We start from the raw sequence: 15,803 nt of genomic DNA on the forward strand, positions 1-15,803 counted from the left end.
CTCTAGAGCAGTCTCTTGGGTTGCTCAACATCTCCTCCGATGTCAACGTACGCTATGGCCTAACCAATTGCCAGCGATCACACGAGAAAAGGCCGCAGTGGTACTCTCAAAGCACTCACAAGAAATGTAACAGTCACAATATAATGCTTTTTTGAGAGAAAAAAATATTTATCTTATGACATAACGCAATTCTATTATTACCAACGATACAATAAAGCTATTGATACAGTACTTTAGTGTGGCATGCTAGACACTAACATTCATACTATGAGATATTATAATATATAAAAATAATTACTATTATATTGTATAATAATATATATAATTCATAATATGATAACATCATATAATACGATAATATTGAAAATGGCTTCACTTCATCTTATCAACTCACAAATTGACATTGTATTGGTGTCTTATGTGTTACATAATTTTATACGGACTCATTGTTGTCACGCTCCTAACCCGAGATCGTGAGTCCAAGGTCATGGCAACCGCCGCATATTTATGAGAAACTCTCTCCACAAGCATGCAAGACATCTCATCACGATATCAATACATCACAACGGAATAAAATTTAAATAATTATTATTCAACTTTAATTCAAATAATTAAATCAACTATCTTACATCCAATAAAATTTTACTAAAAATAAAATAATAGATCTAATTTCAACGAAGTTAACAATGCTAAATCTCGCCTCTAAAAGCTCCATCCTAACATTATTACCCACGCTGGCAATTAATTATCTGAATATGAAAAATAAAAAGAAAGGTAATGAGCTAAACAGCCCAGTAAGTAACAAATATTTCAACTAGATATTTCAGATATTTATATAATTTTCAAAAACAATGCTATGAATAAACATAAAAATATATTTCATGCTAATTCAATGTAAATCCAATCTTTTCAAATATTTTCATATAATATAATCATAAAATCGATTCGAATTAAAACACTCATAACTCAACAGCCTCGACTATGACCAATATTTAACCCCTATTAACGGGATCCACTGAATACCAGCACACAACCCCCACTGGCAGGGTCCACTGAATACCAACACACAACCCCCACTGGCAGGGTCCACTGAGTACCAACGTATAATATCCATTGATGGAGCCCACTAAAATATAGTTAGGCTGAGAGCATAAATTCGATCTGTATCAAAATACTTTTATATCATAACATATCATAATTTTCACTGAACATATACATAATCAATAAACCATAGTATTTCAGAATCACTTTTCGTTCAAAATATAATTTCATAAATCATGCATAATTCTAAGAATAATTATATTTACTTTTAAAATTAATATAAAATATCTCAAGAAGATGATTCATTATTTACCTTTCACAGACCACTGAACGAATAGATCGATTAACCTCTAAGAGATTCTTTAGTGCCTATTATCCAAAATTATATTCTTATATTAATTTTATTTCAAAATTAAATCTAACAAATCTCAGATCAAAATCTTACTTAGGATTGGACTCTTCACTAAACTCGATCAGAATCATCAAAAGGAAGTCTTTCACTATGCTAATTTTAGAAAGATAACATAGAAAGAGAGAAATCCATCAAAAGAGAGAAATAATCTAGAGAGAGAAAATTCTAGAGAAAAAGTAGAGAGAGAAAGTTCAATTCTAGAGAGAAAGCAAGGGTTCAGACTGAAGGGAGAGAGAGAAGAGGGAGAATGAGAGGAGACAGAAAATTCTCTCTCTCTTTTTTTTCCTTTTTTTTCTTTTCTTTTCGTGGTTTTTTTGGGCAAAAATAGGAGACCGTGTGGTCCCTCCCTTGTTCGACGGATCAGAGGCCGCAGTCGGTGCGGCGGTGGCCGACGGTAGGAGGGCTACGACACCACAGCCCAGAGAAACCAAACCGGCAGTCGGTGGTGACCACCGACGTCGAAAAATCAAGAAAAAAGGTGGCGAAAACATGGGACATTTTTTCCAATAAAATTCGATGAATCCGATCGCCGGTGATCGTGCACACAGACAAAGGAAGGAAGGGGGAGAAAAGAGGAAGAGAAGCCGGGGCTTACCTCAAGCTCCGGTGACCTCTCCGGTGAGAAATCGAGGCGAGCACGGTGACAGCTTCCACGAGCGATTTCCGACGATCCTCGTCATTTTGGCTCCTGATATCTTTGGTGGGGGAGAGAGAAGAGTCTCCCCTTCAAATAGGGTCGGAGGGGAGGAGTTTGACTCCTCCTCGGGGTATTTTCCGACTCCGAAAGGAGCCAGTCGAGAGGAAGAAGAAGATTCTCGGGAGTCTTCTTTATTTTTTTTGTTGGGCTTTGTGGGTCTTTGGGCTGGGTTTAAGGCCCAAATAGGCCAAGTATTACATTCTTCCCTCCTAAAAATAAATTTTGTCCTCAAAATTTTTTTTTTTTGCTTAAGTCCTCAAAATTTCAGATTACTTTTACGTTAAATCATGTCATCCTCTAATTTCAAAATCGAATCTTTCATCATAATATCTATCAAATTAAATTACTGTTCTGATCAGTTTGAGAACAATTCAGACCACTATGTTTTCGTTGCGCACTCTGATTCAGTCCACTAGTACACATATGTCAATTTAAGTTTCTAAATTATATCATGATCAGTATAAGTCATTGTCCCAATATCCTTAATGTCTACCCACCTATATTTATATCTGATTCTATATGTCATATAGTTTATCAATTTATGCTCTGATACCATATTAATTGCTCTAATACCATATTAATTGTCATGCCCCCGATCCGAGTTCGCGAGTCGGAAGTCGTGGCATCGAAAAATCAAGAAAAAAGATGACGGAAACAGGGGACATTTTTTCCAACAAAATTCGGCGAATCTGGTAGCCGGCGATCGTACACACAGACAAGGAAAAGAAGGGGGAGAAAAGAGGAAGAGAAGCTGGGGCTTACCTCGAGCTCCGGTGACCTCTCCGATGAGAAATCGAGGCGAGCACGGTGACAGCTTCCGCGAGCGATTTTCGACGATCCTCGCCGTTTTGGCTCCTGATTTCTTTGATGGGGGAGAGAGAAGAGTCTCTCCTTTAAAAAGGATCAGAAGGGAGGAGTTTGACTCCTTCCCGAGATATTTTTCGACTCTGATTAGGAGCCGGTCGGGAGGAAGAAGAAGACTCTCGGGAGTCTTCTTCGTTTTTTTTTTTTTGGGCTTTGTGGGCCTTTGGGCTGGGTTTAAGGCCCAAATGGGCCGGGTATTACAATTGTAGTGGTGTCTTATGTGCCAGATGGACTAATGTTTGCAACTGACTGCCTCCATTGCCAATGAGCAGTTAGGACATGTCAAAAACTTAGAAATAGTGAATCCCTACATAAGCATTAATCCATCCTTATGGCAGGCTGAAATTAGGGGTAAAAATAATCAGCTTATAGAAGATACCAGACATTCAAAGAGAGACCTCATGTGATTCTGTACCCCTTCCTCAAGATCAATTTTAAAGACGATGTGATGGATTGTGTCGATGATGGTGCAGATTTTATGACTAGAGGACCTAGCTCATCCTTCGTTCGACATTATCATGCTATTGGCAAAGTTGAGAGGGTCATCAGGAAGAACTCAGGTAGGCGGCCACCATTTTGAGGACAGCACCAGTATGATGCTGGAGGGTACTCGAAGACTATGATCTGTTGGATAACAAACCCCGCGAACTAGGTAGTGTGTTCATCCTCTCCTATCGGATGTATGGAAAATTGACTCATCTGCGCACATTTACGAGGAGGCCAATAGTACTATGGGCTGCACCACCATCTGAACTTAAGTTATGATCATGAGGAACATGATAGATATAAAAGAAAAGATTCAATATTTAGATTTCGAATCAATAAATATTAAGATGAAATTTATGCATAAGTGACGTATGATGTCCATAATAAAATTGACGAGTTATATCTTGGATTTCAATTAGTCGGGTGGCCTGAATATAAGAAGAGTTGACCTTAGAAGGAAGTGGGAGGTATTGATATGTTATGTTGAGTATACTCGATGATTTTGGAATGCTAAACTTATATGGAAGGAAATTATGATAACTTTTCTGATTTTGATGTTAATTATCTGAGCATTATAAATTTTAAATTTATCAGAAGAAAGTTAGGATATGGTCTAAAAAGAAATTTCATCATATGAGAGAGAAATATTTTTGAGCATTGAACCTATAAGAGGATCATATATGAACTCAATCTTAGATTAAAAAAAAAATATACTTGAATTTTATTATGAGAATATGAGATACACATTTTGATGAAATATTTGGTTACTCAAAATATTATATTCTGAATATGATTCCTTGATCTTTCAAGTTGCATTAAATTTCAAGTCAAAAGTTTACTTTTCTAAGTGGATCAAAAGTATTTTGATATTGTTGTTAAATTAAAGAAGAAAATTTATTTTGTCAGAGTATGATATACAGGTTATGATGAAATCTTTAATAATTCATATTACTATCTTTGGATTGGATTTTTTTTTAATTTTTTTTGTGATTGTTGAAGATGGTGAAGTGTATTAATTATTCAAGTCAAAGTTTGGATTTTTTTTAAATTGAACTAAGACATCTTGCTGGTGTTAAATTTTGAATGACTTATACAAGGGACAAGATTTTGTATGGATTTATTGATTAATATTAAGGGTTGTGATGAAGGGAGCTCTATAAGAAATAATCAAGTTGATTCTACTTAAGGATATTGTTTGAGTTCTTCTAGTCTATCAAGTTAGAATTAATTCTTTTAAAAAGGAAGATTGATTTAGAAATTATCTAAATGATTATAAGGTAAATCTAAGGTTAACTCCAATTGATTCTAGACATGTTGGATTCTTGAAGAGTGATGAAACTTATGCAATGATTTCAAACATAGGAAGTGGATCAAGATTTAATTTTTATATGCTATACCCAAAGGTAGTAAAGATAAAGAAACTTAAAATTTTGTCCTAAGTCTTATATAAAATTTGAAGGTTGGATCTATCCTGAATTGATCTAACATATAAGGATATTTTTATCTTTGATAGACTTATACAATTTGATAAATTAAGATCAGAGTGCGTAGCAAAAGCGTGGTGGATTAAATTGATTAGAAATATTAATTTTTTAAATCAAAAGATATTATGATGAAATACATTAGTTGCAAATAAGAAAAGATTTTATTGATAATGAAAGGATGCTATAAATTTTGATCTAATTTGATCATAGCCGGATAATTTTTGTCAGTAGGTTGTTTCATTGTAGATAATGTCAAGAAATTTTAGATATCTCAAGTTTATTAACAGCTTGATAGTTCTGATATTAGTTCAAACTTAGAATGTCCTGACATAGATCTCATTTTTTTTTTCAAATTTAATATTGTTACTTGAACTGATATAAAAGATTGAGGTTTTCTTAAGATGAGAGTTTACATATAAAATTTGTTGGAAGGTCAAGAGAAGAAAGAAATCGATGATTGTGAAGAGTGCCCGATGTTTGGCCTTCATTTATTTTTCTATCATAGGCAGTCTGAGATAATTATGAATTTCGAGTGGAATGTATTAGACAAATAACGGTGGTATATTAATACAAGTCTAAAATGTTACGGTTCTTCAAAAAAAATTGAGAAATCAATAAGAAGGGATGAGTTTGAGATTTCAAATATTTTTTGTTATAACAAGATCATGAGAAATAAATAATATGTAAGACATTATCGTAAGCTTGAGAATGACATGAAGAATGGATACTTTGAAATATGTATCTCGAATGATATAACTTAATTTCGAGGACGAAATTATTTGAAAGGGGAAGAATGTAACACCCGGCCCAATTGGACCCAGAATCAACCCACATCCTATACAAAAAAAAAAATAGGGGAGGCAAACGAAGAAGAGTCCCGCTGGGAGTCTTCTTCCGCTCAAATACATCGGAAGAGAAGCTGAATCCGAGGAAGATTCGACCTCCCCTCCACCCTATAAAAACCCCCTCTCCTTTCCTCTAAGGTTGGCCACGACGAGCACCGAATTTCTCTTTTTATTTTTCTCAAATTTTTCTGTTGAAGCCGCGGATGTCATCATCGTGTTCATCTTAAATACTCGTCGGAGACCTCATCGGAGTCGGAGGTAAGCCCTTCTCCTCTTTCCCCTCTTCCTTCCCCTCCTTTTCATGGCTTCATGCACCCTCGCCGACTGTCGGGATCGTCGGAAAATCCACAAAATATCATGATCCAGTTTTGCTCTATTCGAATGAGCCATCTTCCTCTCTTTTCCGGCCACCAACGTCGCCGTTTGCGGTGTCTCACCCCTAGGATAGGATCCTCATCCCTCTGTCCCTCTTTCCTGAAGGTCTTGGCGGCCAGTGACCAGCCAATGACCGAAAATCATGAAGAAAGGGGATGGATCCCCTGATTTTCGAAAAAAAAAAAACTTCACCGACCGAACCTTGCTGTCGGCCGGCCTTGCTCCGTTGCCGTCGACCAGACACCACCCACCTCATCGGAGCCCGAGTCACTGGGGGGGGACCTCGTCGATCTTCCCCTGTTTCGACCCAAGAGAGGGCCGTGGGAAGAAGGAAAAGAAAAAAAGAAAAAGAAGAAGGAAAAGAAAAAAAAGGAAAAAAAAAGAAAAAGAAAAAGAGAAAGAGAAAAAAATAGAAAAAAAAAAAGAAAAAGAGAATTTTTTCTCTCTCCTCTCTCTCCTTGCTCTTCCTCTTTCCTCTCTCCTCTCTCTACCTTCTCTCTCTATTTTCTCTCTCTAGACCTTTTTTTCTCTCTCTTTATGGATTTTATCTCTCTAAGGTCTTTCTACTCTCTCTCTGATTGCATCACAGATCCTAGGATAAATTTGAAATAAAAATATGATGATTTGAAATTACTCCAAAATTCGTGCAGTATATTAGATCCCGGTCCGATCTTTATTTGAAATTGATAACATCAATCATGGTTAATCCATATTGAGTCACCCTGATATGATCTTTGATGATCTCGATCATGATTGCCTCATCTGAAGGATACAAAAATTTTCTCTCTCTATTTTCTCTCTTTACTTTCTCTCTCTATAATTATCTTTCTCTTCATGAATTTTCTCTCTCTAAAAGTCTTATGGATCAGTAGAGGATCCAGATACTTAGATAAATCCTAATTTTGATTAATCCTAGAGAGCGGTCCTCGATTTGTGTTATTAGGATCGATTATCGGTAATTTTTCTATATGTGATTTTTATATTAATCAGGGTCATGAAGAAATACAATTGTCTGCATAAGATATCGAGTGGAATATCTTGTTAGAGAAATTAATAAATCAAAGAAGAACATTGATTTCTGTGCTTGGATCAGTCACCGGTAAAGATAAGAATCCCTGTACATGATCACTATTATATATATGCTATTTTACTGTTGGTCTTGCATCATTAGTTTTGCATCGTTGGATTTGAGATCGATGAATTTGTTATATCTGAGACACTGTTATTTATTTATGTGATTTTGAGCATGAGTATGTTATATCAATACATATGTATCAGCGATTGATGGCATGATTATATGAGTATGACATATTTATTACACTGCAAAATTTGAATTGATTAATAAAGTCAAATATTATAATTTCATAAAAATAAAAAGAAAGAAAAATATGATTTGAACTACCCTTGTCATGTGGAATAGTCTGCCAGGAGCTTATGCCTGGAACAGCCCCCACAGACTTATGTGTGGAAGAATCTGATCCGAGAAAGATCGCGAATGATTTGATCCGAGAAAGATCATGGCTACTTTGATCCGAGAAAGATCATGAATATTTCGATCTGAGGAAGATCACAGAAATCGATCCGAATAAAAGATCGTCGCATGATCCTGATAGTCCAAAGCCAAAGCCAAAAAGAAAAAGATTAAAAACGATGTGATAATAGAAGAAAATAAAAAGATAAGACATAAAACAGTCGTTGAATAAAATTGTTTCACCCATTAATATATGATAATGCATCTCTTTTGATAAAACAGATAATCTATAAATGTTTGCAGTATTATGATGTATTATTGCTTATCTTTATTTTCAAATTTTATTATTATATTGATGTGATATGAAAATTTTTACTGAACTGTAAAGCTCACACCACTTCATCTTTCTTTTCTTCTCAGAATTATAAAATATTCATAGTTGGCTATGATATGAATTTGTAAACGAATGAATGCATAGATAAAATACCGTTGATACCTGAACAGAAGATTGAAAGAATATTAATTATAATTATATAAATTTTATGAATTATTATTAAAATTAAATATTATGATTGATAAGATTGTAATGATTTAATTTGACCTTGTATATTCTTTGAGACTTGCTCAGTCATCACGTATTCGATCCAGATGTTGAATTCAAAGCGTAACAAATTCCTACTAACAAAGGCACTGGAGATAAAAAATATAACAGTTTGACATCTTTTTATAAGATGAACGTAGCAGGATTCCACCATTTCATCAGAAGAAATAGTGCAGCAAAAGAAGAAAGAAGCAATATGGTAATGACCATTAGATTTATGGTAACGATTAATAAGATACACTCTAACCATGTTAGAGAAACACTTGGCCAATATATGTACAAATCAAAACCGCACTGCACTTACGTTAGTATAGAGGAGCTAAAAGTATAAAACAACGCAGACATGAAGGTATATTGTCAAGGGCCAACATCGACACGCCTGCCCTTATGCCTGGATGGAAGTTCGCCTGAACATTCTTTTTCTGGTGTATCCTCAACGATTGTTTCTTCTCGTACGACCAAGCCCCTATTCCGAGTCAACTTTCTGATTGGCATTGAAGGTGCACCAGGCTGAGAAGCCCCATGAGTTGGCTTTGCTTGTGAGGATGTGTTGCACGTACTCGGGCCACTCCTATGAGGCATCAGCTCTTCTCCAGACCCAACACTATCCATCATCAACTGCAAACCAAGAAAACAAATAAAACAATAATCTTACAGCCACGACTATTTGCTCCTGCAGCAAGGAGAGAGAAGGGGGGACCAGAAAGAAGTAAATTTTGACAACAAATGTAGCAGCATTAATCCTAGAATCCTAATGAGGTAGCTCCTTACAAACTCAAATTTTACAATGATAAAAAGGCAAATAAAAATATACGAAAGATAACAGGTGATCCATCAAGTTTTGAAAATTCTGTTTTTATACTTTTGTCTTGCAACCTGAAGGCAATGTACTTTGACAAAATTGAGAAGACCAACAATAATCAAGTCCTTCAAATAAGACAATAATCAGTTTCAGAATAAGACAATCAGTTTCAAATAAGACCAACAACAATGTCCCCTTTCCATGTTCTTCAAAATGAACAGTTTTTCATACATTGGCTTCATTCCAGTAATCATGCTATAGATCATACTGTTTGCTATCTACTTACAAGTTTTTAACAGAAATTGCTTCCATAAGTATTAAATCTAATGAATCCATGACCGCTTTAAATCAAGAAATGATGCAATGAATAATTAAATTCCCAGTAAAAAGAATATATTTTTATACCTTCCAATCTTTAAAATCAAATCTGAATACAAAATGGTTGTAAGACACGTCCCCTGAGGCTACTGCAGCAGCAGCAGGCGCATTCCTTGGAGCTAAAAGACAGGCATACAGAGGTTTTCATTAGGATCAATTCAGAAGAACCTTAAACAAGAGTGCGAAGCCTAACTTTCCTCATAAAGAACATACTAACAAAGTGAAGCCCATCATCATTCACAGATATTTCAGCTCTCCCATCTTTCACCAGAAATGACAGGGAAAATATGTTCTCCACAGTTTGTGCAAAAGATACTCTGTTTAAAACCAGGTTCTCAAGCCTTACACGTCTCCTCTTTCTCAATATGTCAAACATGGTTGCCATGTTCTTATCAGTACCAGTTTTTTTTTCTGGTTGAGCCTCATCAAGCTGTACAAAAGGAAACAAAAAGAAAACTGTATGTCATTAATTATGAAGTTAAGAAATCATATTGTTCTGATACTAAAGCGGGACCAAGCAAATAGTTTGTACCCTTCTGGAGGTCATGTTTTAAAATATCATTTTATAAGCTTCAGGATTTCAACATGATGCTGCTCTATGGTCAATTTCGTTGTTCTGATAGCAATGGAAGGAAGCGCATAGAGTGGGCAGCTTGATGGCATGACATGCACAAACAACAAAGATGATGCTTAAAGTGTTCTCTAATGTGGGGGCGCTGAGCATAGTTCATAATGTAGACTGCAGGGTCCTTGTGACCAAGATGATGTAGCCCATTGGGCCATTACCTAGCACCTCCACCACAGCTCTCCCCCCTCCCCAAAAAAAAAGAATAAAATAAATAATCACAGAGAGAGAGAGAGAGCCCAATATTTTAGACAGAATACAGAAGAAAGTTTTAGCATCTAAGATGGACCTTATTTTGAATATTTAGTCCTACAAGATGTGAAGATTTTTCATGAAATTGCACATATGATGGAACAACAGCAATAGAACATTCTTCCCATTAGATTGAGTAAAGACCAAACAAACTTGATATACAAAAAATAAAAAAGTGTCATAATTTAAAAAAAACAAATATTTAAAAAAAAAAAAAACGTGGCATAAATTAGTTTTAACTGCAACTTCAACTTTGCACATGTCATTTTTATTGTCGGTTAGGATAGAAAAAAGAAATCAGTCAGCAACTAAAAAAACTCAAAAAAAAAAAAGAAAAAGAGAAAAAAGCTCTGTAAGGGGTCTGTGTGCGTATAGAAAGAGAGAATTAGAAACTCAAGAGCCAGAGGAAAGAAATTAAGACATAGCAGCTAACCTCCTCAGGACGAGTGTTTTCGGTTGGCCTCATCCGTTTTCTGTGAACCACAGCCTTGCGTTGTTTAGTTTGCATACTCATAGGACCAACCCTACATCACATGTAACAAGGACAGAAGTTACTAGATATGGAAAACTGCAAACAAATCAGTTCAAGTGCTTAAAAATCCAGCCCTGGCTAGCTAAATTCACCAAAAGCGAAGCAACATTTAATATCTTAATTGTCATAACAGTTACGAAGGTTCTTTACATCGTGCAGCATCCAGGGACCTTCAGAAAAATATGGGAGACAGCACTGCCAACTTCTTTCCAACAAATCATTTTGAGAGCACTATCAACATTCACATGTCCATCTCTTTGTCCAAAGTTCCTTAGCAATGCAGTTACAAAATCTGCTGGAGTCACTCCATCATTGCTTTGAGACCTAATTGATGTTACCAGTGTACTAGCAATGTCCAACAAAACCTCTGCATCTGCTACTTGTTCTCTAGGCTTTTGAACTGTGGCCACATAAAAACAATGAGTGTGAGGAATTTGGCAGTTATTACATGATCATGCCATTTTAGTACAAAGTTTGCAAGTGGAAGAAAGAGAGAAGTAACCCTTAAAAAAAAAAAAGAACAATAATGTTATAAAATAGTAAAGGGTCGGTGCAAAGATCAAATGACTGCATCATCTCTAGCTCAAAGCCAAATAAATTTATTGAACTCCAGAAAACCAATGGGAGAGCCCCCTATTTACAAGGCTTCATATAATGGATCCTTTTTGCCCTCCAATTAATTAGAACATGCAGTAAGAGGTAAAGTACTGGTGGTTCGTAAATCATCAAACTCTTCAACATGAGTTATATCTAATATAGTTAATAAATAAGCATCAATGAAGCCAGAAACATATTATATCACCATTATGATTGTTATAAGAATGGATAGAAAGGTGAAATTTAGAACTAAGAATCATGGCTGCTGTTGTTTAAATAAAAAAGATCAGGGAGGTGTGGTAAGGGAGTCTTTTTCAAGAAAAGCAAGTGTTAAAATGTTCCAGTCTGCTAACAAGCATATCAATAGACCAGGCTTGGACCTAGAAGATTCTTTAGGGAAGGAGAAAATGGACATAGAATATTCAAAGTAATAAAAAGGCAAGGTCATTGTTTCAGTTTTAAGAATCATTATGAAAACACCGACGTAAGAATCCCTAATTGCTTATTTTGATAGGAAGATTTTGCTAAATCTTTTTATTCTACACATGATAATTTAACAATTTTTCAGCATTTCCTCAGTTCAAGAAATTATCTTCCACGGACATCAGAACACCAAATGTTCTAGCAGAGTAATAATACACCACTTTCTAGGATAATCAATGATGATCATGTTGTTGTCATCCATTACAAAATTCATGCACAGGGTAGGCAATAAAATTCATTATCAAAATATCTGCATTCTTAAAAAGGTAACCCCATATGTTCCCTTAAGTCAGTATAGGACCTCACTCCCTAGAAAGAACCTAGAAAGAACAACCTAAGGCTGTTTATCCACTATAAGAAATAAGTGGACCAAATAACTTTACTAAACAAAAATGGTCAACAAATAGATCATTCACTGAACTATATAAGCATGGAAATGCACACTATAAAGACTTTATAAACTTGTAACCCCAACAATTTATAAAAGGATTTGTTGAACCCTTGAAAAAGAAGAATAAGAAGGCAATCAAATATGTTTGGAAACAGAAAAATTCAACTACATTAGCTCTCTTCTTTCAACTTCTTCTTTCTCTTCTGATCTTCAACCATGGATTTTCAACATGACTCAAAATTGTTGGTCCTCTTTTATCTTCCCTATCCTGCCTCTCCCTACATATTTGCTGACACCATCCCTAAATTCCTTAATTCATTCTCCACTATGTTTCATTTCAACATAAACTCGAGAGAGAGAGAGAGACAGGAGAGACTACAGGTCAAATTTCCAACTTTTATCTATCTTAGAAAGTTATGTTTCTAGTCCACAAGCATACTATCTTGTTGGTACAAAACTAATGCACATAGAGGCATCTAATAAAGTTATGTAACTATATGTTCTTTCTTTATTTCCTTGACTGTTATATCTAAACCTTTTATGGATATCAACAAGCATATAGGTTACCATGTAGCAACAACATCTAAAGAACACAATTTTTCAATGGACTTCTGCAGATTAAAATATTGTCAACTTAGTTCTCTGACTGTCACAGCCTGGTCAGTATTAACTGAACTAAATCATCAGAGAGCACATATTGGATGGCTGGTTGATTAGAGATACCAACATGAAAGTAACTCATAAAGACTTAATGATTACAGCCTCTATTGGATCTCAGCATGCACCTCTTGCCCTCTACACAGAGGACATGGATAATATGGAGAGAGAGAGAGAGAGAGAGAGAGAGAGAGAGAGAGGAAAGGTAAGGCCCTATCTGCAACAGCCAGTTTCCAGTGTTAAGGATTTGAAAAGCAACCACCGAATGAGGCCAAGGTGGTTCTGCTCAATCAGACAATATGGTTGAGTGCAAGAAACATATGGGTTCAAGTGAACAACAACTCTCAAAAACACAAAGTATCATTGATAAGTTAAAAGGTGAGATTGGACCGAAGGATATCCATCCAAATTGGTTTTTGTATCCACATAAGATGCAGATTTTAGCATCTAAATTATATCTGCACCTATATTTGTATCCACCCCATAAAAGCAGGTAGAAATATGAATAAACAAAAGGCCAATCTTTAACTAAACCACTAAGAATGAGCCTTCCAACTCAAAAATGCACTCTAGTAGCATTTTTAGGATTTACCAAACAGTCACATGATAACATGAATGAAGGAGCTTCTTGTGGGGTATGGGTGAGAGGAATTATGTTCTGACTGAAAAGTTTATATATATGACTGAAACAGCAATAGATATTATCTGATTTATATCTGCATCATCTAGAGGAATTTGTATTAGCATTTGTTTAAAACAAAGTCAGATATTTGTAATATCTTGTTTATAACCATACGTACCCTTTTTTTTTAACAAATACAGATACAGTTGGTATCCAATTTGTGTCTATATTTTTCAGAACAAATATGCATGCAAATTTTATCATCACACCAATAGCCATATCCAATATTTCTATGCAACTGATAGAAGTGGATAGGTATATGAACGTATTAATAATCAATCCATTCAGTCCTATAACAAGTAGTCAAGTATATCACAGTGCACAACAACAATGATAGATCAAGTGAATAATAATTTGTATGTTCATATTCCAATTATGGCTTACCATTGTCACGACCAAACATTCAAAAGTCCTAGTTGAGCGCACTACCCAAATCAATAGAAGGAAATCATCACATAAGTTGCTTATAGAGCAACAGCAGCAACCATAATGAACCTTTTATAACAAGAACAAGTTACCTAATTTGAAGTTACGACCAGTCAGCTGCCTAAAAAGGAAAAAAATACAGCATAACTAGTTCACAGAAACTAAACTAGCTTAGCTAAGCTAAGCTCATAATGTCATTCTAAAATTCTGAAAGTAGATACAAAGTAATCTGGAAACAAACTAAAAGAACGTGCCTAGATGATGCAGGCTTTCCACTTCTGCGATGATCGACTTGAACTTGCCCGAATCCACCCTGCTAATATCCTCCTTCTCATCTGCAAATCACTGGCTGATTCACAACAAAGAAAACGACCAAGAAACCAAAGAGGGAGAAGAAAGAAAAAGAAAATGCTCAATCGATCAAAGCTAAGAACTCGGCAGAGGAATTCGAATCCATACCACCGATCAAGTTCTTGACAGCCAAATACCGAGACCGAAGAACACGCCGCTCCGTCACCCCCTGCGTGCCTTCCCCGCTGCTGCTCTCTGCTTCATCTCCCCAACTCTCCTCCCTCCCTCTTTTCTCTGGCTCTCTCTTCACCCCCCTCACCATGGTCGAAGACGCTAAGACCAGACACACAAAATTAAAATTAGAAGACGGAAAACCCTAGAATGGCATCAAGAAGGCAACTACCAAATCGAAATCAGGGAACTACACGAAAATGAGGTCGGATGCGAAGTTATTACCCTTGGAATCCTCAATCTCGAAGTCCTAACCCTAACCCTAACCCCACATACTAGAGATTGGGAAGGAGAAGAGGCAAAGCGGCAGGAGAAGCCTTGAGGTTTCAAGCACGAAGAGTAACCGAAGTCTTCTGAAGTCGGAAAAGATTTCAATGGCGCGCGCGCACCGCCCGGGATTTTTCTTCCCCTGGAATTTAGGCGGGCTGCGTACTGGGCAGATGGAGGTTCTCCCTCGTTTATATATGGCGAAATTCTTTGTGCGCCGCGCGCGGTGATTCGCGCTCGCGCGGGGCCGGCAAAAAAGAAAAAAAAAAGTTTCCCGCCGACGTCCCCGGGCCCGCGCGTGAGCGAATCACCGCGCGCGGTGCGCGGTGCACAAAGAATTGCTTATACATAAGCCGTTATTACCGGCTCTGATAAATGTACCCAATATTTAATGGACTTACTCGTGAGAGTTCGTATCATTCTCTGGGGAGATGTCTCGAGAAGGATACAGTAGTGGAGTGCGTTTATCAAAAGTTTCCGATGGGGGCAGACTGCGTCATCCCTATTGCAGAAACCATGCACGGTCATGATACGTGGCATGATGTAAGAGTATCGGTTGTCATGGTTTCGAAGGCCTTAGCTTAACATATAACGGTCATTTTAAAGTGCTGTTATTTAATCATCGTTCATCTAGTCACAATGTTATTCGTATTTTAGCAAACTTCTTTACTAATGTAGAAAATAATAATGCATGTATAATTTTTACCATCATAATTAATAGCTGATAATTTGCACTGTAGCACAGGAGCAGATAATTTTTTAGCCATCCTGGATGGTGATTAATAATCCTTGTGATTGTGTAGTTTAATATTTTTATATTTTTAAAGTCACCTTGTTTTTAAATTGACATGTACCACCAACGACTAAATTCTTATAGACATGATATTTAAGGCTCGACTCTACAACCCTCTGC

The 15,803-nt window shown here is 36.2% G+C and overlaps 1 protein-coding gene across 2 annotated transcripts; it reads right to left on the reverse strand.

Moving 5' to 3' along the window:
• Positions 1-8,463: 8,463 nt before the first annotated feature.
• Positions 8,464-15,121, reverse strand: LOC105050203 (non-structural maintenance of chromosomes element 4 homolog A). 2 transcript variants are annotated; one of them, XM_010930134.4, is made up of 8 exons: positions 14,849-15,119; positions 14,561-14,725; positions 14,356-14,436; positions 11,016-11,265; positions 10,767-10,857; positions 9,670-9,886; positions 9,484-9,575; positions 8,464-8,894 (listed from the first exon to the last, which is right to left on the reverse strand). In XM_010930134.4, the coding sequence occupies exons 2-8, from the start codon at positions 14,712-14,714 to the stop codon at positions 8,634-8,636; spliced, it is 1,146 nt and encodes a 381-aa protein (XP_010928436.1). In that variant the 5' UTR covers positions 14,715-14,725; positions 14,849-15,119; the 3' UTR covers positions 8,464-8,633. The 2 variants fall into 2 exon arrangements, with proteins under 2 accessions (XP_010928436.1, XP_073098737.1); XM_073242636.1 differs by having other exon boundaries at positions 14,561-15,121.
• Between the last annotated feature and the right edge of the window lie 682 nt (positions 15,122-15,803).

Source organism: Elaeis guineensis, chromosome 8 (genome assembly GCF_000442705.2).
Source record: "Elaeis guineensis isolate ETL-2024a chromosome 8, EG11, whole genome shotgun sequence".
Taxonomy (NCBI): domain Eukaryota; kingdom Viridiplantae; phylum Streptophyta; class Magnoliopsida; order Arecales; family Arecaceae; genus Elaeis; species Elaeis guineensis.